General features: G+C 42.9%; 1 protein-coding gene across 4 annotated transcripts; it reads left to right on the forward strand.

The window, feature by feature from the left end:
- The first annotated feature begins 229 nt into the window (after positions 1 to 229).
- Positions 230 to 24622, forward strand: cep131 (centrosomal protein 131). Of its 4 annotated transcripts, none has more exons than XM_034119212.1 (30): positions 230 to 329; positions 1811 to 1959; positions 2108 to 2202; positions 3976 to 4087; positions 5100 to 5227; positions 5561 to 5665; positions 7006 to 7185; positions 7280 to 7397; positions 7525 to 7641; positions 8454 to 8661; positions 9203 to 9294; positions 9398 to 9520; positions 9615 to 9795; positions 9938 to 10035; positions 10164 to 10343; positions 10597 to 10788; positions 10913 to 11050; positions 13212 to 13337; positions 13433 to 13549; positions 13774 to 13803; positions 14154 to 14256; positions 15581 to 15782; positions 16127 to 16234; positions 17954 to 18071; positions 18229 to 18303; positions 20062 to 20204; positions 21012 to 21189; positions 21322 to 21518; positions 22104 to 22164; positions 22283 to 24622. In XM_034119212.1, exons 2-30 carry the CDS (start codon positions 1861 to 1863, stop codon positions 22352 to 22354), a joined length of 3696 nt encoding a protein of 1231 aa, XP_033975103.1. In that variant the 5' UTR covers positions 230 to 329; positions 1811 to 1860; the 3' UTR covers positions 22355 to 24622. The 4 variants fall into 4 exon arrangements, with proteins under 4 accessions (XP_033975103.1, XP_033975100.1, XP_033975101.1 ...); XM_034119209.1 differs by having other exon boundaries at positions 236 to 329; positions 1763 to 1959; XM_034119210.1 differs by having other exon boundaries at positions 236 to 329; positions 1763 to 1959; positions 5109 to 5227.
- The last annotated feature ends 448 nt before the right edge of the window (positions 24623 to 25070 follow it).

A 25070-nucleotide genomic window follows, 5' to 3' on the forward strand; every position in this document is an offset into this window, starting at 1 on the left:
ATCAGTTTGCCATCACACCTCCCTTTGCAAAGTCAACCAAACCGTTGTTCGATCCACGCCCCTAGGAATTCAGTAGACCGACAGCTCCGTCCAGCCAATCAGATGAAAGAACCAAGAGACAATGATCTCCCTTAACCAATCACAGACATCCAGAGGCGGCAATTACGTGTGTTGTTACCACAGAGATGATGTTACGCGTTATTTGGTTCCCAGTATTTGTCCAGTGAGTCAACGGAGTACTTTCACTGGGTATCAGGAGGATTGTGTTGGGAATTAAAACCGTAACGCGTACTACAGTTTAACAGCAATGGTGCCAACCAGCTTTTGAAGTAAGTACTTACATTGCTTCTTCAGCAACCAACACATTTTAGGTTCATTGAGGGATAAACGTTGTATCTAGAGAAACGCTTGAAAGAAACAAGCCAGAAACACAGCCGTTATTATTTCCAACCAATAACCGTTAACGTTAGCTTAGTTTGGCAGCTGTAATAAGGCAGTGATTTAACAAAGATAGTATCTTAACATAATTTTTTTAATTACGTCAAGTTACATTGCAAAACATCCAGTTGGGAATTATCTGTAGCAGTCAAGGTAACGTTACTACTAGCGTCACTCTTACATTAACCGTTAACGTTAGTTACGCTATAATAACTGTTAGCTTACCGTAAGAGTAGCATACAAACAGCTAGCTTGCAATTATGTTAACTCACACCAGCTGCTGTGTTTTCTTCTATAGCTCGTGCCGTTTCACACGTCACGATGTGTATCATACCTGGCATGCTTTTACAACCTTGTGTTTGTGATGGGAAGATGATTACGTTAGCTAACAGAGCTAACATACACCTGCTCTAGTAAAGCAGTAGTGGAGTTAAGTTACCAAGTACATTTACTCAAGAACTGTACTCAAGTAAAAAATGTAGGTACCTACTCAAGTATTTTCTCATGTTGCTTTTATTCCACTACATTTTGTAGGCGAATGTTGTACTTTTTACTCCATTACATTTATTTTTCAGATTTAGTTACTAGTTATTTTGCAGATCTAGATTATTACTACAAAATGTAAATGAACTAAGACATTATTATATTTCTTACAGGTTAAGCTAGCCAGTAGTGTATATACAACTCCAGTTTGTCCAAGTGCATCATTGAAGTTATGAACACAATACACAAATACACGAATAATTATAATACAATAATTTTAAATATATTGTGCGCTTTTGGTACTTTAAGTATATTTGTTATGCTAATACTTTTGTACTTTTAAGTAAGTGCAATTTTGAATGCAGGACTTTTACTTGTAGCTAATATTTGTACACTGTAGTATTGCTACTTGTACTTCTTCTATCACTGTTAAGCAGCAATTGTAAAAAGTTGTCAGGAGCTAAAATTATGTTTTTTAAGAGCTGCTTTTCAAGGCTTAAACTTAGCAACTCCAGGGTTATATTAGCCTCATAGCCTCATCATCATTACATTGTATTTATTTTACACGTTACCTAGCTTGAGTCGTAGCCAACACAATAAACAATTAATGTAACTGTAAGTACTGTTAGTTATACTTTGATTTCAGCTTGTTCTCCACGTTTTCAACCTATCCCAGCTGTAGTATAAATAGAGTTGATTTGTTGTTGGTTACCCTGGGAGACAAACAGTGAAGAGGGAAGTGGCTGTGACTCCCTCTGTTGTTGTGGTTTATTCTTCTAAATCCAAAAAGCCTGCGGGGCCTATTGTGTCTCATAAGCAAGCCTTGTTGACTCTATTTCAGGTTTTCAAAGAATGCATCCAACACGAAGCCCTTCATCCATCCCGACAGGTGTCTCAGGAGATGCCTTGGATCTCAGCTTGTCAGGCTCCCAGCTATCCATGTCCAAGAGACCCAGCAGTGCATCACCTGGGAAATACTTCTCTCGGTCTGTGTCGGTTTCTGTGGCAAGTGACAGCAGAGGGAAACGCAACACCCTGGTGAGAAACTGTGCTGGCTACAGAATGGATTGTTTATGAGTTATAACATAATCTAACTAAGATGCAGGGGCAAATCAGGACAGTCTTATTAGTTGCTTGTCTCAGAAAACATCTTATAATTCATCAACACACTTTTTTCAATCCACAGAGCGATGTCGGCTTTGGTAGCTCCCGCTCCATCAAGAACCTTCGGCGGTCCAACAGCACCACCCAGGTTAATCAACAGGCCAACATCAGTTTAAGGTACAAAAACAAACATGGTGGGGTATAACCCTGGAACATTTGTAACACATTTATATGTGAAACAGAAGTATTGCAGTGAGAATCACTATCCCCTCTTTTCTCTCTGGGCCAAACCTATTTTCTTCAGTCTTATCACTGGCATTGACACACTAAACTGCATAAAGAACAGTATGTGCTGATACATGTACTGTGCAGAGCCTCAGGCAAAATGTGCTCTTAGATAGATCATCAAATGACCTTGACAGCATCTTACATGCGTCTGAAAAATGAAGGACATGTTTTTAGATATGTCATAAAAGAATGTGTGCATTTCAGATAGTGTGTGCAAGACTGTCTTTACGTCGTGCTCATGTTGCAACAACATTGGTTGTAGGATGTACTTTATTTTTGTTGAGCTTTTCAGCCTCCTATGGACCTGTGTTGGAAAAATGCACTTCCCAAAAATAAATAAACCCAGGATTAATATATGTTACAAATCTAATGCAATCGTGATATCCATATCAAGTTGCAAAAAAGTAAACCAACTAGCTATCCCTGTATCTCAGCTCTCCTGCATGGAGTATTTGCTCTTTAAAGCAGAGTGGCTCTCTTCCCTGAGCAACAGCTGGCAGGCCTAAAGCCTCAGCAGTTTGGACAATAGGAGTTGTAGCGCGCCAGCTCCTGCATGATAAAGAGTGGAGGGAAGCTGGGCGGCTGTTGCTAGGGTCGCGGGGTGCAGCGACTTGCTTTGTCCCAGGTTAGAGGGGGAGGGCCCGGACCCTGGGGTCAGGTTACCCCCACCACCAGGAGCCAGTGAAAGGAGAAGTGTGTGTGTGTGTGTGTACACGCTCTGGTTCTATTGTCCGGCAGCTGCCGCCATCGCCCCTCCGAGGATGCACACCAGAGGGGCTTTAAATGTAAAGACATTCTAAATACCCCCCTCCAAATCTCTGAGTCTTTCTGGGCTGTCATTGGATCACTCACCACCGCTCTCACTGTCCTCCCTCTCCTCCCTGCACCACTTGTAAAGCAAAAAGTAGAGGAATGTGCTGCCTGAATTGTGTTGTCAGATGGCTTTTCATTGGGCCAGCTGGCTCCCCCCCCCTGAAGACACACTTGCTCACTCACATGCACATTTCTATACTAACCCAGACAGAAACACCCTGCACAGCACAGATACCAGAGGCCTGACAAGAGGTCACCCTACATCTGCGCCTCATGATGGAGGTGTTTGGTGTGTGAGGCTATTTGGAGGATGAATGACAGGCCATTGGGATCAACATATGCATGCACGTATTTACATGGAATCCATAACGGAGTTCCCCCTAGCAGACGGTCAGCTGCTACACACTGAATTCCAGAACTTGTGGGGGATAGGAGAAGGGGATGAGTCCTGTTTCTGCAGCTGCCATTACAACATTTAATCACAAAGGCTGCCGCTAAAATCCATGACTTGGGGTTCCGTCCCTGTGTCATGTTGTTTAATTGTGTTAAGTGCACTGCTAAGCCCTTGTTGCGTGAAAATTAAGCCCAGAATGTGATTTTACCCCACTAAATACGACACGTTAGAATTTGTTTTGTCTCACATTTAGCACCACAGCCTTTTAAAGAGTCAGTTCACCCAAATTGCAGAAACATACTTCCTCAACCGACTCTACTGAAACTAATCCTCGCAAATAGATAACAGTCAGATCATTTTTGGTCTTTTTTGTTGCCACAAGTAATAATATTATACATTATTGTTCTACATAAACAATGTGACTAACCTGCAGCCCGCTTGTCTGGATTTCCCAGTCAGGAGCAGAGTGAGGACTACCTGGCTCTGTTTGACAGCAGCTCAGATGGACGCAAGAAACTGGCTAGCCTCAGCAAAGCCTCTCCAGACAGAACCACATGGAACATCCTGGTAATTGTCATCAACCACTCTGTTTGTTAACTCGTCATCACCCTTGATTTAATATACGTCTTGACAATCATATTATCTATACTAAGTAGCTCAAAAGGTATATCCAGTTGTATATCCAGTATATCCTGTATTAGGGGTCTTGCAATATACCGGCATTTATGATAACTTTGATACATGAAAAAAGAAGAATTTGTATGTTAAAATACAAATACAGTATGATTATGTTGTCTAAATAACCCAGCAACTTTTGACTTCACTTCCATTTCTTTCTGTACTTTTTCCTCAATCTCCCTACATTTTCAGTGGAATTAATTTACCAATAAAAGACACAAAAAACCCACAACAAACTAAATAAAAGGGGAATTTGACAGAAAGCATTATTATTATTATCTTTTTTCTATAGAAATTGCAATAAAATCGTTTTTATAGATCGTTGTGTTCATAAACATGCCCTGCACATTTCGTAAAATCTATCACAATATATTAATCAGAAGTATCCTACAATTTGACACAAAATTATTTCAAATAGAAAAACCAATCCGTCCCATATAATTGATTCTCTAAAACTTCCAAATCAACTCAAAAATCCTTGTTAAAACTGGCTGCCATCTTGGATTCTTAAGGACTAGGAAAGGGATTCAGCATCCTTAATAACTCTGGGAACTACTCCAATATTGTCCAAACTGTCCAAGCCATTGTTGGAAAATTATCCATGATGATAGATGATTTTGCCATTTAATGCAAATTAACGCAACTTATGCTAATTGTGCAAATTCCCCAACATTTGCAAGTTAGCATCTGGCAGTTGCTAAACGCTGGGTAGTTGTGTTGGACATCAAACTTGGGTGTAATCCACATGTCCAGGGTTAATAGCGCTAGCAAGTTGGCTATTATGCGACAGCCCTTTTCAGAATTTAAAAGTTTTACTATAGTTGTTACCAGATATCAGTTTTAACGGTGTCAAATGTTTCCATAGTTTATGGGGTAATAAGTGTGTATTCCTTGCTTTAAGGATGATCAGCCCAGAACATTCCCCCTTCACTCGAGCTCCCGCAGCACCGACGGTGTGGTCTCTCCCTCCGGCCCGAAGAAAAGAGAGCCGGGCATCACTCTGGCTGCCACCTTCACTGCCAACAACAGGTGGGCAGCGTCTCTGACACACACTCACTAAAACGTCTAACAAAAAAGAGTTAGAAGTCCACTGGTCTGGTGACTACCTTCACTGCTGCATTCTGGTTTCCTAGCTGCTTCTCATGTTTCATACCTGTTGATCATGGCAGCTGATACTGCCTTCAGGAATTCCTCCCACACACTGAGGACTTCTTCTTTCATGGAAATTGTGTGCATAGGCTCAGTTTGTAATAGGGTTGAAGAATTTGTGTCAAAGTATGTACAGTATCAGTAACTGTAATTCCTAAGGGGGTGAAAAGGGGCGTCATGGAGGGTGTCATTGTGCCTTTTTGTTTTTCCCAGGAGCAACAAGGGAGCTGTGGGGAACTCTGTCACCACCATCTTACACAACAACTACTCTGAGATACCACTCACGCCTAAGAGCTCCAACCAGAGGCCGTCCTTTAAGTATGGACTCAAATTAACATTGCTTGCGTGACATGTGTTTGGAGATTTTATTAGGCCTTATCCAATATGTTGGGCGGATTAAATGATTACTATCAGTCAGTGTCAGTTATATCGTGTTTCTTATTCAATGTCATGATAATTGTTTATGTGAACAGTACTGATATTTTATTATGTCGGAGGTATACGTTATTATGATCACTATATGTAGTTTCACATTCCACCAAAAAAAAACCTTAGTAAACCTACCTATTCTGCCCATCCTTTAAATAATAATGGTTTTTATAGACATTACATTGTATTTAACATATTAAAGGGCCCATGTCATGGCCATTTCCACTGATCATAATTCCATTGTTGAGGTCTACTAGAATAGATTTATATTGTGCATTTTTCCAAACTCACATTGGTTTCTCATACAGCATCTCTGTAAACTACGTGTATTCACTGAATTTCACTCTCTGCCTTTAACGGCTCGTTGTAGCTCCAATAGCTCCAGCCCCCACCCTCCCTGTGAGCACAGTGTGCTCTGATTGGTCGGGACGTTGTGAATCGCGTTGAGCTCCGTGGAGGTGTTGCTTCCTTGTTTAGGATACATAGCGAAACACAGCCAAACTCATCCTGAGCACACACAAAGTCACATCCGAAGTAAAAACAATAAGTGTGGCTTGATATTGAGTAAGAAAAAGGTTGATAAACGCTGTGAGAATGGGTCTGCAGAGAGAATTTCGCCGCGATCCCAACTGTCTGTTATCAGCCTGCAGCCAGGGAGGAGAAATCAGCTGAGCTGCCTGCTCCCTGCACACAGATGTGTGTGTGAGGAAGTCCGTGGATTGGTCAATTTGGACCAATCAGCGGGGGCTTAACGTAACGGCTCCACGGACGTAACGTAACGGCTCCACGGATTGGTCCATTTCGTTCCGGGCACGGCTTGACATCATGCCGTACCCGGAACGAAATGGAAGACTCAAATGGGCAGTGACGTATCTCCAACGAGGCGTTTTGGGGAGGTATTTTCTGTGTTAGAGTTTTACTCGCTACAGGGTGTACTTTGAGGGTTTGTGACTCTGCACACCGTTTACATGCATAAAAACCTTCATAACACACAAGGGGACGGGTAATAACCGGAAAAGCATGACATGGGCCCTTTAATATTAATGTATCCTTAATTTCATTGGTCTCTAATTAGTTAAAATGCTGAATTGTCTTTTTCTGTGTTTTTACAGCCCACACTTTGTCTGTCTTCTCATCTCCTGCTTGTCAGTCATCTGTACAGCACTGCAATAACCTGTAACAAGGTGTCATTCCAATTAAGATTGATTGACTGTTTTTTCGTCTTTCAGCAACATCCTGAAGGCCACAGCAAACGACGAGGTTTCACAAGATAACAGCTCCCTGACAAAGTCTCAGAAGAATTTCTCTTCAACTTCCTCCACCTCAAACAACAACTCTCCAGTGTCGGCCCAGGGAGGCAGCCCCATCACGCCCCAAAGGAGGGAGGCCACTGAGGAGGAGGCCGAGAGGTCAGACCCACAGCACGGTTGTGTGTTTATTGTTCTGATGATGCTGTCTGTTAATTGTTCCGTGACTCATAGCAGCTCCTTTGTGTATTTGAAGGTTTATTCAGCAGGTGAACCAGGCAGCAGTCACTATCCAGCGCTGGTACAGAAGCCATGCCAAGAGGCGGCACACTAACCAGGCAGCGCTCAAACGCACCCTTGCCAGTAGAAGAAAGGTATCCATCTGTGCCCCAGGCTGCCTCTATCCTCACCTTTTATTCTCCATGGCCTTAACTGGGTTCATCTCTCTCTTTCCATTGCTACTGTAATAAGAGATACACTGTCTATGTTCTGCCCTTTTAGGAGTGGGAGGAGAGAACAGAGGCGGAGAGTCACCTGGAGCAGCAGCAGAAAAAGGACGAAGACAGGAAACGGATCCGAGAGGAGAAAGCTCGTCTGGCCCGCCTGGCTGCCATCCAGGTGCCCACATCAGATTCACTTCTAGCTGTATTAGCGTTTCCATAAAGTGTGGAGACGTGCAAGAGATATATTTTTTAAAGTATGGTCAAAACTGATGTAGACAAGAGAGCCTGACTTCCTGGCTTAATGTGTGCCAAAGTATTTGTCTAAACACCCAGCAATAAGGCGCTTCTGTTTACAGATCTTGCCTGGGAAACATACTTGAAATCATGTTCCCATTCGTATTATGCTACAAAGGTTCTTAAAAAAAGAAATATTGTCTTTATTGGACATTCTCTAGTGACAATCTATAAAATAGTCTGTAGAGATTTGATTTGATTTCATGCACTTATGACCAGGGGTGCACATAACTGTTACGCAGGTACGCATGCGCGGCAACAATCTGAAAAGCGTACCGTCACTTGTGTCACAAAGCGCATTAGTTCGAAGGCGGTTAGTTCACCGGACGACAGAGTCGGTCTCCGTGTGCACAGACAGGGCTGCTGTTAACGTCAGTCTGTACAGCAGCCCTGCGCTAAAACAGCTGATCACACGCTCCGCGGTCACGAAGGTCTGTACTCTACTACCACCCCCCACCCGTTGACAATCGCGAAGCGCTGTACTCCACTGACGCCACCCCCCCACCCCCCCCCCCCGTTGACAATCGTCAGAAGGTGGAGTACCAAACACTGACTCCAGGTACACATCTGAGTACCTCACTGAGAAAGTTGTGTGCACCCCTGCTTATGACCCTACCTCCAAGCACTTTTTTCTCCCATGATTTAAACGGCTTACAACATTGTCTTGTGTCTCCCTCTGGTGGTGTGTAACAGGAGCTGCAGCAGAAAAGAGCCCAGCGGAGTGCAGAGGTGCAGCGTGCAGAGGTGCAGCGTGCAGCTGAGGTGGAGCAGGAGAGCCGGAGGCAGACGGGTGTGGGCGGACGAAAGAAGCCAACCAGGATTTCTCTGACCAACAAAAGCTCAGCCTCAACGAGCAACAACAGCCCGATGTCTCCCATAGATGTGAAAGCCAAGAACACAGGTCTGTGTTCCTTTAACTTCATATACATCATTCATTTACATTCATCCTTCTCATATGATGAGATAACTCATTTTATTAGGAAAGAAAATAAGATAGTCATTATCTTTGAATGATTTGTGGATGAAAGTCTGGAATTCACCCAAAACTACCGCAGAAGTTCTCCAGCAGGAGTGAAGAAGACACTAAGCTTGACATTTGTAATACCTGCAAGTCAAAAATAAGCCATAGAGGAACTCTACTAAAACATGTTAGATATAGTGGTTTTATACTAAAAGTAAAATTAAGCTCGAGCACTTTTATTTTGAAGTTTGAGTGTTTGAGAGAAAGTTAGAGAAGGTCCTCTAACTTTGTGCATCTTGGTCCAAATTATTTAATATTTAGTGTTTTATTATAGACACGTTTCTTAAATGTTTGGGCTGGCTGTCAACTATTGTTCTTGCAAATAAAGCACAATTGAATCACTGCATCTCCTATTTTGAACATAGAAAAATACGATTACGACGTAAATGTGTAATAAATGTCTTTTTTTGTGTTCCCACAGACTCTAATTTGAATGTTGTTTCTGAATTGGAGCTAAGCTTCAGAGCCATTTCCCCAGCTCTGTCCAATCACAGAGGCTCTCAATGTTCCCAGGTAAATAACCGTGTATCTTCACAGCTTTGCTCTCCACTTGCTTCCTTCTCTACCCTTTCCTTTCTCCTTATATTTGACAATCCTCTCTGTGTTTCCCTCTCAGGATCAGGAGGACAGAGCAGAGGTCGACCTGGAGCAGCAGCATCAGCACAATGACAGGAGATTAATTCGTAAAGAGAGAGCTCGTCTGGCCCGCCTTGCTGCCACCCAAGCAAACATTTCAGATGTATGTACTTTGTTGTAAACTTAATACATGGTTAAAGTAATGATTGGTCACAACTCTTGATTGACAGATGTCTCCCTCTGGTGGTGTGTTGCAGGAACTGCAGCAGAGGGTTGCAGAGGCTCAGCACATAGCTGTGGTGGAGCTGGAGAGCCTGAGGCCAACGGGTGTTGTCGGACGCAAAAAAACACCAAGGATTTGTCTGACTAACAAAAGCCCAGCCTCACCGAGCAACAACAGCCCAATGTCACCAATAGATGTGAAAGCCAAGAACACAGGTGGGCCTTATTAAATGCCAAAAATATCCACTAAAGGTTGCTAAAAGAACCCTGTAATAAGATAAGATAAGATAGTACTTTATTGATCCCAATTTGGGACATTTTTTATTTTGATTTGTAATAACTGTAAATGTTTCCTCAGACTCAAATTTGAATGTTGTAACTGAGTTCGGGGAGCTCTCCAGCTTCAGAGCTGTTTCCCCTGCTTTGTCCAACTGCAGAGGCTCCCAGTGTTCCCAGGTAAATGATTAAAAACCTCTAACTACCCTTTAATGATCTTAATTATTCACAAGTAGTCCATCAGCAAGTGCACATTTCTGAAGCAGTTGTTTATATGCTCCAGTTCTAAGCGTGTTTGGTAATTCCAGGAGATCCTGCAGAGGTCAGTGAGTGTGGAGGACCAGCGGCAGAGGGCTCTGTCCAGCAGGACTCCATCTAAAACCACGCTCAACGAGCTGCTGGACACCCTGAAGCTGCTAGAGTCGGCGCCGCAGAGGCTGTCGGAGCCAAAGTGCTACACTAAAGAAAAATACGCCTGGATAGATGAGGTGAGAATTCGTCAATACAACATGTTAATAACTGAAGTATTCAGAGTGCTAACCTTCAGCCAGAGTGTAATGAAAACGTAGGAAAAGGGTGTGAACTCATCACTAAAAACTAAAAGACAATTAAATACGAAAAAATTGAGTAAATTATACAACTCAAATAGAATGAAATAATGATTACTGAAATAGCGATTGTTAGATAAATTGCCAGTGATGTCCCAAATGTAACATGCGTCTCCACTGTGTCTGATCAAAGGATGTGGACTCCAACTCTCTGACCACTGATAACCTGGAGCGGCACGGTCAGCTTAGCCTCCACCCTGCACTGCCTGATGGGGCCGCCCTGCTCTCTGAGGCCAAGCTGCAGAGCATCATGAGCTTCCTGGATGAGATGGAGAAGTCTGAACAGGAAAGACCTCGCTCTGTCACTTCAGGGTCGCACAGAGAGGTCGGCATCTGGCACTTGTCTGATAATGTTCATCCTGTTGTTGATGGATTTCCTGAATAATTAAAAATGCCAAAAGGTTTAAAAAGTCTGGACTTCCTGTTGAATGCAGCCTGTGTTTTCTCAGGCTGTGCTGTCTGAGGAGGAGCTGGTTGGAGTGGAGCAGGCGTCTGCCACTGCTGCTGAGGTCACTGGCTCCATGATGCGAATCAAGCTTGAGCTGGAGGAGAAGAAGCGCACCGTCAACATGCTGCAGACCGCTCTGGTAGGGGAAATGAACACGCATAATACAGCAGTTTAAAGGGGACATCCATTTTTTTGTATTCATACATGTTACTATGACAGTCCAAACTCAGTACCAGAGTGTAGAGCACAATGTGCAGTGAATGTGTTAAAGTTACTTTTATTAAGACATTTAAACTGTTACGCACCATCCCCCCGGTACCGGGCGGATAAACGCGTCATTTGCAGGAAACAACGTCTAAGGAATCTTAATATTTAATAAACTATGAATGTTTTATATCCATGTAACGGGAAGAAACTCAGCTAACTGATCTTTTTTTTTTTAAATCCAAAAAAAAAACACAATGCTAACACTCAGCCTCTGAATTAGCCACGAGCGAAAACATTTAACCTATCTCTGCACCTAAACTCACTCATAACTCCCTTATTACTTATCCTAGATGCACAGCCAACCACTCGTTTTGCATCAGCTGGAGACACAGAATCTGGGGGTGCCCACCTCAACACTCAGTGATAAACATTTGCGATGCTATAAACGAAAGCGTACATCATAACATGTGGAGCTAGGTAGCTAGAAACGCTAACATGGCTTACCTTGGTCAAAACTGGTCTTCAATGGCATTAAAACGATGCTGCAGTTAATCCATAGGTTAATCCAATGTGTCTGTGTCCTCTTTGAAATGATTTCTGATAATCCATAAGCAATAAAACTGCTTTTTCGTTTCCAAATGTCAGAGCGAGAGATCGGTCCACTCTGCTGCAAAATTACATGCGCGCAGCCCCCACCTTTTCTCTTCACAACGTGTGTGTGTGGGGGGCCTCCCCCTTCGATTCTATTGGCTCTAACGGTCAGAAAGAGGTGTCAACCATCAAAATCGACCAAGGGGGGCCAGAGATATGGGAAAAAAAACATTTTTACCCAAATCACCTCAGAGGTGGGGTGGTTTTGGCTAAACCTCTCTAAAAAGGTCAAATGTCACTTGTTTTGCATCAATCTTGATACAGGGTACTTATTATATGTTGTACTTTGGATTCCTAAAGCTTTTAGTCTACTAACCCATCATCCAAGGGTAGTTTTCACTATCTGTAAAAAATAATTTTTGGACGGACACTATAATTTACAGTTTTTTACTATGTAAAATCTGAATTTTCTTTAAAATAAAAAACATCTATATTGATTCTGACACTTCTACATCCAACTCACAGATGTAACCTTGCTTTGATAAAAGAAATTATTCATATAACCCTTTTAGAAGTTAAGTTGTAGTCATTTGTTTTGGGCATGTCATTTTCGAGCCTGAAACATGAAAAACAGGCTTGGTGCTTAACAGGTTAACTAGCTCACTATCTTAATTTTTTCTATATTCTAAAGTAGGATCAAGCCTTCATTTTCCAATATATGTTTGTAATACATTTAAACTAAACCGTTTGGTTGTTCATATAGTAATAGTACACTCTGTTCCTTCAAACAACATATGCTCTCAATTTTAATGTAGAGCACCCAGGGTGCTGAAACTCAAATGTGTGACCCCATCAAGTATAAAGTCTGGAACTGCTTTATAGACAATGAATTGCGACAGATGATTTAGATGAGATCACCAAATGGGAGTGCTCTGAGTATATGGGTACATGTTCTGTTGCACTATTGGGAAGACTACAATAGAATAAAGTTCCTTAGGGTTAGGGTCTACATAATCCAAGTGTGGCCAGCTACATTGTTGCCAAGTTGTTGTTAAAGTGTTGCTCTTGTTGACGTTGTGTTGTGAAATGGCACTGGGAACTGGCTAAAACCTGTATTTATTTTTTTAGACAAAACGAACATTGTGATCTGAAAACATCTGATTAGTTGATGTTTCTGCAGCTCAGCCTTGATTTGTCCGTGCCACACCCCCACTAGTGTTTGTAGCTTAATATAACCGGCTTTCACTTAAAGTGACCTGTAGCCTGTTGCCGTGTCGTTTTGTGAACATAGCATTACCTCTCTGGTTTCTGGCTTTGGGGGACAAGCTAATGTTCAAAATATTGATTTCCCTAGGCCATGGAAATTGCATTTCGGAATTTGTTAATTGAGGTGGTGTTCCCCTTTTATAGAGAGACATGTTCGGTCTTGTTAGCTGCTGTAGATAAAAAATACTTAGACCTCAGGGGTGTTAATCTCCTTCATCTCCTCTCCTCACCTTCAGGCCCAGCAGAGGGAGCTCACAGTGAGACACGTGAAGGAGACGGAGAAGGAGCTGAACAGAAACTTCCAGCTCCAGAAGGAACAATATGAAGCCACCATCGAGAGACACCTGACATTCATTGATCAGGTAGGAGTGCACACACAATCTGATCCCACCTTCATCAAACTTTCTTACATTTTTTTTTGTATGTCTTGTGGTCTAAAATATGTTTTTTTTGTCAGCTGATCAATGACAAAAAGTCTTTGAGTGAGCGCTGTGAAGGAGTGGTGGGGGAACTGAAGCAGGTGGACCAAAAGTACACCAAGAAGATTGCACAAATGCAGGAGCAACATGAGATGGTGAGAATAGTATTCAACAATGATAATCTAATAATGAAATGAATGGCATGTGCAGGGCAAGCTTTCACTGCAAATATCTTCTGCTTCTCTGCTTTGCATCTTGTGTGATCATGTTGCTTTCTTGCCGTGCTGCTTTTGTTTAACCGTCTTTTCTCTGTTTTTCCCTCCTTTTTTTGCTGTCTTTCTCTGTCCTTGTCTATAAATCTTTTTTTCTTGGACTTTAGGTGTGGCAAATTCTGGGTCCCTTGTGTGAGGTAACTTTTTTTCCTCTCAGTCATCCTTGGCACGATCATCTCTCTCACTCTGTCATTCCTTTTCCCTTTCATTTGTCTGTCCCTCACAACTTCTGTCGGACAGTCTGTCTGCATGCGAGTCATTCTTTTTTCAGTAATGTTTAGATTTAGATAAAAGCTGTTTTCTTGCTGTCGTCTTCCTCTTATAACCACTGTGGTGTTTTTGGAATTGGTCTTGAATGTGTCACTGTTTGTCTCTGTGTAAAACCCCTTCCTTCCTTAAATAACACAAACACACTGCTGCTAGTCTATTTGTGCCACTTCACTTTGACACAGAACCACAACCTTAAATCCCCCTCCTCCCTCCACAGGAAATCAAGAAGTTGAAAGAGCTAATGAGTGCCACAGAGAAGATCCGCCGGGAGAAATGGATTGACGAGAAAACCAAGAAGATCAAAGAGATCACTGTTAAAGGTACTGCACAGCCTCGGCTCAGGGCGGAAATCTCAGATTAAACCATCAGGGTAGACATACAGTAAGCAAACACGGGTAAACTAATGCTCTGTAATTCTACTCAATTTAGGGGATAACACCTATTTTCTTCACAATCCTCTACTGTGCAGGTGCCATGCATCCTTTAGCAGGAATGTGACATGACCTCAGATTCCTTTCAGGGCTCACATTGGTTCCAAGTCTCTTACCTTCCAGCAGCTGGTAGCTTAGCATGCCATCAAACTCAAACATACATGCTACATTGCGTCTGTCGCATGTAACGGGTTTGTTTATTTGGACGCTGGATTAGAAAATATACAAAGTATTGTAAATGTACAGTATCTATTAAACTGGCTGTTGGTTTTTGCATTTTCCAGCTTGTAAAATTGATAGTTCAGATGTTTTCAAGTAGGGGTTGTATGAGATCATCCATAGCCAGTTTATAACCTATGATAAGGCAGTTTGAAACAAACAAACAAACAAGAGAAACGGTGAGCAACAAATCACTGCAAACATTTTTAAGCCATCTAAAAAAAAAATCAATATCAGTTGAAGTGTACGATCTATTTAGAATATTTGGTTTGGTTGGTTAGGGTTAACATGTTGTTTATTTGGACACATGATTAGAAAATGTATCCATTGTACTTGTTGTCGGTTGTTGCATTTTCCAACTTGTTGAATGGATAGTTTGGATGTTTTGAAGTGGGGTTTGTATGAGGTCATCCATAGTCAGTTTATCTACAATAAGAAAGAAAAAGACATAACACTTAGGCCATCCAAAAAGAATCGTATCAGTTGAAGTGTATGATTTTGGCAGAATATTTTCACTCTGTCACTTTGTTTAGTTAGTGTTCACCAAAGTCAAACACAAACAAACTAACCAAGGCTGCTTTACACCAGCAACCTTGGCAAGTCAGATAGTTTTTGTGAGCATAGATAAGGGCTTCATTGCCTTTGCAAAAACATACTGTATAGCTATTTCATTGCAGTGAGAAGCTGAAAATAAAAATGTTGAAAATAGAGCATGTATTTTAAGGGCAGCATGAATAAAGTGTTCTTCCCCTATTGCATGCCTGTGAAGTGCTGAGTTAATGTAAAGTCACAGACAGTTGTCAGCCAGTGCTGATGAAGTGTTTGAACAGTCACAAGGCTTGAGAACCCAGTTGTCTCATCTTCCAGAATTATTTTTAACATGAGTCATCCCAATTTTCCCCCAAGCAAATGTTATCCAGTGAGCCGTGAACTTCAGGCAGGCCCCGACCAGCCTCTGAACACAAACTATATTCTGTTCCTGCTCCTCCCTCAGGTCTGGAGCCAGAGATCCAGAAGCTGATCTCCAAGCACAAACAGGAGCTGAAGAAGCTGCGGACACTCCACGAGGCGGAGCTGCTGCAGGCAGACGACCGTGCCGCTCAGCGCTACGTCCGGCAGTGTGAGGAGCTCCGCCAGCAGCTGGAGAGGGAGAAGGAGGAGCAGTGTCAGCGAGAGAGGGAACTAGCCAAACAGAGGTAGGCATGACACATCATGTTTCTGTGCTGGCGACAGTTGTAGCTGTTTTCGTGAATGCAATATCTCAGAAGGTTCTTAATATCATTTTCTAAGATTTGGGCACAAGCTGTTACTTGGAAATGAAGTGGTTCGATTTTGGTTGTCAATGGTCAAAGCGGTAGGTCACTTAGACCTCATAGAATAAATATTTTGGCCATAAATTGAGAATTGATTACAATTTCACACATCTGGTCTAATAAGATACAATTAGGACATTTTAAAAAACTGGAAATGAAATAAATCCTATTTATTTGACCAGCCAGTGAACACATATAAATGTGTTTTTCTGGTTTCTGTGTGTCAGATATGAGAAGCAGCTTCAGGAGGAGGAGCTGTCCCTGCAGCAGCAGAGGAGGCGGCTCTACAAGGAGGTGTCCGATGAGAAAGAGAGGCTGGCTCAGCTGGCTGCAAGGTGAGAAATCTGAAAAAAACCCTCAGCCAGAGAAATCCCCACAGTACTCCAGTAGCTGGTCATCATGCAGGTCTCCAGAAGAGGCTGAGTCAGTGGAACATCAAGAAAAGACTGAAGTTAGGTTCCAGTCTGGTTGGCTAATGCTGGCACACTGTTGACAGGAAACCTTGAAGATGGATTAGACTGGAACTGCTTTCAGGTTGTGTGTTACAGAGTAGAGGAACTGTTCTGTTATACCCACCATCATGCTCTGGCACAAAGTCTCAGTCCTGCAGGGAACATGTAGCCTTTATATATTCTTTCTAACACAGCTGCTAGGCACCAAGTGACCTTTAAAACATAGATGACTAATGTAAGCTCTATTAAATGCCATTAAAAGGAACAAATATTGAACAAAAAGAAAAACGGCATAAAGAAGTGATAACTAAAATTAAACGCACTTAGATGCTTCATTTTTGAACATCCCGCATTTATTAAATTAGATTAGATTTACTTTAGTGACCTTAATCTGGGAATGTTTCCCGTCACAGCAGCATGTAAACGAGGCACTGCACATGAAATACAAATGAGATCGTAGTGAAAATAAACAAACATAAAAAGTAAATTTATAAAAACTCTAATGGACAGTGAAAGACATATATCTATTGAGTATCTCAAACGAATAAACAATGTCAATATACAGAACTGACCTCAGTGTACATGATAGGCCAACCTACAATTAACCAAATGTAAACATAACAACTGGCACCAAAAAGTGCTTACGTCAGAGATGAACCTGAGCAATAACAGTTCATGGAGAGTACAGTGAAGAGAACTCTTTACGGCCCGTCCACACGGCGGCGTGCGTTGAAGCTTCAATGCTTCTGCCCATTCACTTTGAATGGGGTGACGTCACGCTTTGCCGAACTGCATTGTGGGAGCGTTGCTTCGCGTTGCTTGCTTCAAAAGTTGAGCAATGTTCAACTTTTGAAGCTTCGGCGGAAGCGTCAGCCAATCAAATCATATGCCAGTACAAGCTCTAGCCAATCAAACCTCATGCTTGTGTGTCCGGGGCGGGAGATTCAATTGATTGGTTGTTGGTCGAGCTTCAGACACGCCCGCCGGCAAGCTTCAAGGCACGCCGCCGTGTGGACGCTGCGTTACAAGCAGTAGCGCTGAGCAAAGGGACTAGAATGTGTCCACACACTTATAAAAAACACACATATAAAGTCAGGCAACACTAACCAGGCATAGTGTGATGTTGTTTATTTTTACATTACTTTTATTGACCATCCGTTCGCTATTATTTCAGCAGCATACGTTTTCCTGTTGTTTTGTATTATAGCAGCTATCGGATGTAACCAATACAAGGGCCACACCGTTTGCCATGTCAGACTATCACAATTACAATAATAATGAAAAATACGCCGGTAAGATATTCCTGTAGAAAAGGACTTATGCCACAATATGATAGCAACAAGTAGTCAAGACAGTCAGATGCTATGCTAACATCACCCATCTAATACCAGAGAAACTTTAATAATGGCGTTATGATGCCAAATAGTGTCAATTCAGCCTGAAAACACCTTATGGGGATGGGGGATATTCATCAGTGGACGTTGCTTGTGTGACAGTCAGACAGTGAAGACATTCCAGTCTTTTTTAGCAGCCTCTGCCGTCAGTTAACGGTAGACTAAATGCTTCTACTTTTCAATGCTCTTCTTTCTGTTTGTGTGGCAGGCATCGCAGTGAGCTGGAGGATCTGCGGAGACAGCTGGAGGAGAACAATTCTCTTGCTGGACGAGCCCTCAGAGAAGAGCTGGACAAGACCAGAGAGGGACAGGAGAGGAGACACCAGGTGATGAGCGACATGGGGCGCAATAACAGTATCATTAACCATAGACTTTAACAGAACCCATAAATAAAGTCTGTCTAGTTAGTATCTCCACATCTGCTAACATCCATCCAGAACAAGGTAAGGCAGCAAGATAATTGAGTGTTCTTTGTGTTCCTAGTTGGAGATGAAGGCATTACACGAACGCATTGACATCGAAAAGCAGACCTGGGAAGAAAACTACAAGAAAAAAGAGGTTTGTTGACATTCTGTTCTGTGTCTAAACTCAACCTTCTTTTGTTCACACTGAGGTGTAACAAAGCACTGAATGTCCTGCATTGTGCTCACAGGCCCATCCATCACCAATGCAGGCACATATTTCTGGAGCTCCTAGTTCAGTGGTTTTTAACGTCATTACTAATGTAAAAAGAGAAGGAGACGAGAACTCCTGCCAAAAATCTATTTTCCATAGTGACTGAGGGAGGTGGCACGTGTCCAGCTCTGTGGAGTGCAGGAGAGTGAGAGCAACCTGTGCTTTTCAACTGTGTACTTTAAGAATAGTAATAACTTTATTAATACAGCACCTTTTGAAAAAGAGTTTACAAAGTGATTTGACATAAAAGCAAAGCAGCGGCAGGATTCAAGACAATATACAAATAGAAAGCCAAACAAAAGTAATATTAAAATAAGGTTTAATTGGAACACAAAGACACAAAATCACTGTAGAGAGAAGGCAAATGATGATAAAAGATACAAAAAAGTATTAAAAAAAACATTAAAAAATATGAAAGTAAAGCAGTAATGTCGATATGTTCACAGAAGTAAACGGAGAAAGAAAAACCTGTATAACACACTTCAGGAAGGGAAAACCCAGAAATGCATTATAATAATAATATTAATTCATTACATTTATTTTGGCGCTTTTCCAAATGCACAAAGTGCTTTACATTACATATTACATATATCAGACATGTAACGGTGAATACAGGGTCTCTTTAAGAAATGATTTCAAAAGATGTTACTGATTCTGCCAGCCTTATCACCTGAGGCAGGTTGTCCCAGGGCCGAGAAAGGTCACCCGATATCAGCCTCATCTTTGGACCGTCCAGAAGGTTTCAAGGCTGCGATTCTTATTGAGTTCACATTTCCACCATGTAGCTTAGGGCGCAAACCAGACGGCTCTAAAAGTAATAAAATCGTATTTAAAAAATCTAAAACGAACAGGGAATGATTGGTGAGAAACCAATGAGAATCCTAGCTGCTGCAGTCTGTGATGTGGATGAAACCCTCTGGGTGTAAATCACATGCAATGAGGAAGAAAACATTTAATGAGTCAGTGGCCGTTAATAAAATAAATGCATTAGTGAAGATAAACTTACACATTTATCTAAACCTGGGTGTGTTATTACCTTTTTATGTGTGTGTGTGGTCATAAGCAGGGGTGCACATAACTGGTACGCAGGTACGCATGCGCGGCAAACATCTGAAATGCGTATCGTCACTTGACTCACTAAGCGCATTTGCGTACCGGCGGATTTGAGAAGCATTTCCAGAAGGCGCTTCGATCACTGGACGATAGTCAGTCGCCGTGCGCACAGACGGGGCTGCTGTTAACGTCGGTGTGTACAACGGAATTGTGCCACAACTTCTGGCGCGAGTTCCACGCGAGTGCTCCACTAGCGCCCACCTCCACCCCTCCCGTCGACGTTCAATACCACACCCCCAGCCACACCCCCAGCCACACCCCTCCCGTCGACGTTCAATACCACACCCCCAGCCACACCCCTCCCGTCGACGTTCAAAACCACACCCCCAGCCACACCCCTCCCGTCGACGTTCAATACCACACCCCCCCCCAGCCGACGTTCGCGAAACAGAGGGGCTGAACACATAACCTTGCGTACCAAACATTGTCTCCTGGTACTCATTTGAGTAACTCACTAAGAAAGTTATGTGCACCCCTGGTCATAAGGCAGCCAGGACAGACAGCATGTGTGTGTGTGTGCGTTCACAGGAAGCGTGGCTGCTGAGCCGCGAGCGTGAGCTCAAAGAAGGACTGAGGCGGGAGCGCGACAAAGAGATCGAGCTCGCCATCTGGACTCTGGAGGAGGAGACCAGCAAGGACAAAGAGGAGTGTGAGAGGGCAGCTGACAACAGGTGTGTGTGTGTGTGTGTGTGTGTGTGTGTGTGTGTGTGTGTGTGTGTGTGTGTGTGTGTTGTGTGTGTGTGTGTGTGTGTGGTGTGTGTGTGTGTGTGTGTGTGTGGTGTGTGTGTGTGGTGTGTGTGTGTTGTGTGTGTGTGTGTGTGTGTGTGTGTGTGTGTGTGTGTGTGTGTGTGTGTGTGTGTGTGTGTGGTGTGTGTGTGTGTGTGTGTGTGTGTGTGTGTGTGTGTGTGTGTGTGTGTGTGTGTGTGTGTGTGTGTGTGTGTGTGCTGTGTGTGTGGTGTGTGTGTGTGTGTGTGTGTGTGTAGTGTGTGTGGTGTGTGTGTGTGTGTGGTGTGTGTGTGTGTGTGTGTGTGTGTGTGTAGAATTTGGCACCCTGTTTACACTGCAGATTGCTAAAAGTGCAAATCTGTTTCCCCAGTACAGTGTTGCCATGAACACATGGATGATCTTTTGACCTTAATCTGACTCACACATGTCCTACATAGAAAGAGGATGTTGAGAAAATGATCTACAGTTTACACTCAAAAACATTAAAAAACAATCCACAAGTCATAAAAGAGGGGAAAAAACAACAATTAAATAAATCAATTCTTTATATTTTTATAAGTTATCATCTTTTAACCCATTCCTTGTAATGTGTTAAGTTATTGCTTCTCTTAATGACAATAAATAAGGTTCTCTATTTTCTATTTCTTCTGGTGCTTTTCAATGAAGTAGGATACGTTTTGTAGTTATTTAGAGAAATAGTATTTTCTAGATATTTCCAAGAAGTCACCTAAAATTGTTTCCTCTGTTCTCAGGGTGAAGCGCGTGAGGGAAAAGTATGAGACTGAGCTGAGGGAGCTGGAGCGCTCTGAGAGGGCGGCAATGGAGAAACAGCAAGAGTTGAGGAAGCATCAGATGGAGGCGGAGGGAGAGCTGATCAGACTGCAGGGCGCGCTCAGACAGAAGGGACAGGAGACAGAAGACGTCACACAGGTAAGGGACAAATCCCTCTTCTTAATGGTTTATAAAACCCTCTAGTTCCATGTTATTACCTTTCATGTTAGCAGCTTGTGGTATGAGTGAGAAAGATTCCATATAAAATGACTCCTGAACGTGTTTGTTCAGACCCGGGATAAGCTGGTGGAGGAGCGCCGCAGCCTGGCCGAGGTGATCAGGCAGGAGTTTGCAGAGCGGCTGGTGGTGACGGAGGAGGAGAACCGCAGGATGAAGGTGGAGGTGTCAGAGGTGCGAGCTCGGCTACGGCTAGAGGTGGAGAGAGTCACCAGGGAGAAGGAGGAGGAGCTGGCAGAAGTCCACCAACGGTAAGGTGGAGGGGAAGAGTACCATAATAACATTTTGGCTTGAATAAATCGTTTTATTCAGTTTTGAATAACATCTTTTAAGATTGAAACCACTGTGCTTTATAAGAGCCTGCTAGGTAAAATGACATGTACAAATCTATTCAAATGTCTAATCCTGGTAATGTGTCACCATGTGACAGAATGAGGCTCATAGATGTGTTTTCAAACGTTTTTGGGTCAAAAACGACACAGAGAAGGGGATTTATAAAAACAAAACAAAAACAACGTACAAACAACGTGCAACATTTGGTATACAGCCTCTGCCATTTATAAATGCAAAATAAATGAGCTAAAGTGGTCCTTTTTTTCTTAGCAGTATATTGGTCATAACTCTAATGATATTTTAAATATTGGTAGACATTTTCTGTTTTGAAATAAGCCACCATAGCATTAGGAGTTGACCCAAAAACGTCAACCTCAATAACCTTAATGTTATTTAACATATTTGGTTCACAAGCTGGGGGGAAAGTATTTGCATATTTATTGCGAACCTAATTCTCTCTTTAAGTTTCCCTTGTTAACGTCCTCTTTTCTGCGACTTGCCAGAGTGAAGTCGGCCATCTTGAAGAAGGAAGAAACTGTCAATAATCTCCGAAAGCAGCACGAGGTGAGTCAACCAACGACACACAGGCGCCTCTTTCTGTCAGAGCATGATAAATAAGAGAAGACGGTTGTGCAGAGATGACTGACAGCATGTATAAATATATGGCTCTCTCCTCTGAAAGGCTGCCCTGAAGAGAGCGGATCACCTGGAGGCCCTGTGGGAGCAGCAGAGGAAGCAGCTGCTGGAGAAGTGACTGACAGGAGGGCTTCTTCTGTCTGGACCTCTCCCCCCCCCCCCTGCTCTGAGCTCTATCCTTTGTGTCGCACGAGACCTCACCTGATTTTTTTTTATTCACTTGGATGTTGTTCCTGCCAGCAAGACTGAACCTGTGGAACTACAGGAGGTGGAACAAGTGGCTGAACAAGTGGCTGAACCCTGTCCTACCTCATACAGAATAGGGAAATGAACTGGGCCTCAATGTATAGCCCCGCCTCTCCAGGCATGAAGGAATGTGTTGTGTTGGAGCATCCCTAATTGAAATGCCACAAACCAGGTGACACCTGATGAATAGAAATGAATACACTATGGTTGGACTTCGCTTTCCTCTTCTTCCCTTTTTCAAAAGGCAGATTGCTGCAGCTTTTTGTGACTGTACTTCCCCCCCCCCCCTTTCCCCCTCCCTCTTGAGCAGGAATGCTTCAATGTTCCCCACAGGGCTGCCACATAGAACAGTTCCAGATGTTTGTGAAACCAGCCCGGGCCTGTGCTGGTGTAAAGTGGGAGATGGACCACTTCAAACAAACCATTGGGCATCAGAGCGGCTGTATGAGCTCCTGTTTGTACTCATGCAGAGTCATGCGTTTTGTCCCAGTGCCCCCTCAAGGCGAGTGCTAATTACAGGATCTATAACATGGCCCCACTCTGAACAGTTTGTTATGTGTGTCTCAAACCAAAGGTAGGGTCTAACCAAGACGTACGAAGTGATTTACTAACACTGGTTAGAGTGCGAGTAGAATGTTGCGAGAGGGATGAGTATGTTACTAAAAGGAAAGAAAAAGGACACGGCATGATTGAGGCGGAAGACGGATGATATTTAGAGAACGTTTCTGAATGTGGGGGAGAAGGAAGAGGAGAGAGGATCGGGGGTGCAGGGAAGAAGGAATGCACAGAGAAGATGTTTATAGGATTAGGAGAGCAGAGCTGGGCGGGTGGTAGGAGGGTTTGAGGGGGCACAAGGCATGTGACCAGAGGTATGTTAAAAGCCATATAGCTTTCGCCCGCTCCGATCCAGAGGCTGCACTGTGACAAAACGCATCAAACTCAACCGGCAAGAGGGGGGCCTCGAGTCACACACACGTAAACTATCTGCGTTTTGGATACTCTGTTTCGTAATCCTCTCAGGAGACACCTCCCCTCAGCACTTGCAAATCTGCATTTTAGTAATTTAGTTTTTTTCTAATTCCTTAACCCTTACAATGCTTAGGGTTGAAGCCAGGCACAAAAAGTCTTTGTGGATACGATTTCAGCGAGAACGGTCCAAAGCATGAGTTAGCGAGGGGTGGGGGGGCTGAAACAGGAGTTTGTCCTGCAGAGAGAAACTACAGCAGGAAGTAAAGCCTGTTAGGTGCAACATGATGTGATTGTTGAGGCCCAAAATTAGACCCTCACATCAGAAAATATTTATTCTGTTCCTTTTTTCTTTCTTTCTTTTCCAAGTCAGCACTGTTAATGACCTCGTGTAGTGTTATGGGTCCTCAGAAAGGTCAAGGATTTGAAGTTTTTTTTTTTTTTCAAAGCTAGTCGACACAATAAGTGTTTTTACAGTTACTTAGCAGAACTGCTAACTGCCGTGCTAAAACGTTATAACTATGCCATTAGTAGATGGTTTAAATACAGTATGTCCGGTTTTTCTGACATGGAAGTTGTCCGAGCCACAATGTAAAGGGTTCATATGAAGTGTAATGTAGTGGAAGGGTAGCAGTAACGTAGTGCAGCTTTATGGGAATGTAGTTTCTGACCTGAGGCGTCATATCAGATTGTCACAAGAGCCAAATACCACTTTCAACCCTCCTAAATGTAGGAGAATGTCAAATAAATATACGTTTTTATATAAATATATCTTTTCGCAAGATAAAAGTGGTTGATATGTGTCACTGTGAGTTTCAGGATCACTTACTGAGGAATTGTTTGTTGGCATTCCTCACGCTCTACCGTCCTACAAGTGCTTATAAGCCTTGCCGTGTGTGTGTGTGTGTGTGTGTGTGCCACCACTCCTCCCATTTTGACCAGAGATGTACCATTTTTTTTAACTTATTTCTTTTATTTGTAACTTTGTATACAAACCATTCCAGCTGTCATCGGTTATAGCTTGTTGAATTTCTACATGTACCAGTATCTCTTGACCTCACTGTTTTCCTATCTTGTTTTAGTTTAGTTTTTATTGTTAATCATGGCGATGGTTCGAACAACTGTGAAGAAGATGGTGACTGAAGAGAGAATAAAAAGCAAAGACTGCTGGGAAGACGCGCTGTGTTTCTCATTTGTGTTCGCTGTGTGAAAACAGACAATTGTTTGCTTGTTTCTGACCCCCGCCCTCCCATCATCCCTTGCTCTCTCAGACCATAACTCACGGGTTAATCACAACTATCCACCAACACCCTGCGGAATCCAAACCAAGAGCCAAAATAGCTGTTGGTTTGGAGCCTCAAATGATTTATTCACTGCATTTCAATGAATTCCTGAAATATCTGTCAACCAATTCTTATAAATGAGTTTAAGGCACGTCCTAGAGGCCTTTTTCTTGCCATGTTAAAACCACCTCAGGGATGTTTCAGCCTATACATCTGGAATAATGCCCAGCGCTGACCCACTTCTCCCCTCCTTCTTCCCCTTCTCTTTTTTCTCGCCCTCCAGCTAGCTCACTTCCTCCAAAACTGCCAAAGCAACCGGTGGTGCGTACTGAAACGTGT

The sequence above is a fragment of the Trematomus bernacchii genome, unplaced genomic scaffold, assembly GCF_902827165.1.
Source record: "Trematomus bernacchii unplaced genomic scaffold, fTreBer1.1, whole genome shotgun sequence".
Taxonomy (NCBI): domain Eukaryota; kingdom Metazoa; phylum Chordata; class Actinopteri; order Perciformes; family Nototheniidae; genus Trematomus; species Trematomus bernacchii.

Bases quoted from the DNA above. Each gene is read 5' to 3' on its own strand.
- cep131 (XM_034119209.1), top strand. From the start codon at position 1,774: ATGCATCCAACACGAAGCCCTTCATCCATCCCGACAGGTGTCTCAGGA. The intron at 13,550-13,773 runs GTGAGAATAGTA...CTTGGACTTTAG, and splicing joins TGCAGGAGCAACATGAGATG to GTGTGGCAAATTCTGGGTCC. The intron at 18,304-20,061 runs GTTTGTTGACAT...GTGCGTTCACAG, and splicing joins AAAACTACAAGAAAAAAGAG to GAAGCGTGGCTGCTGAGCCG.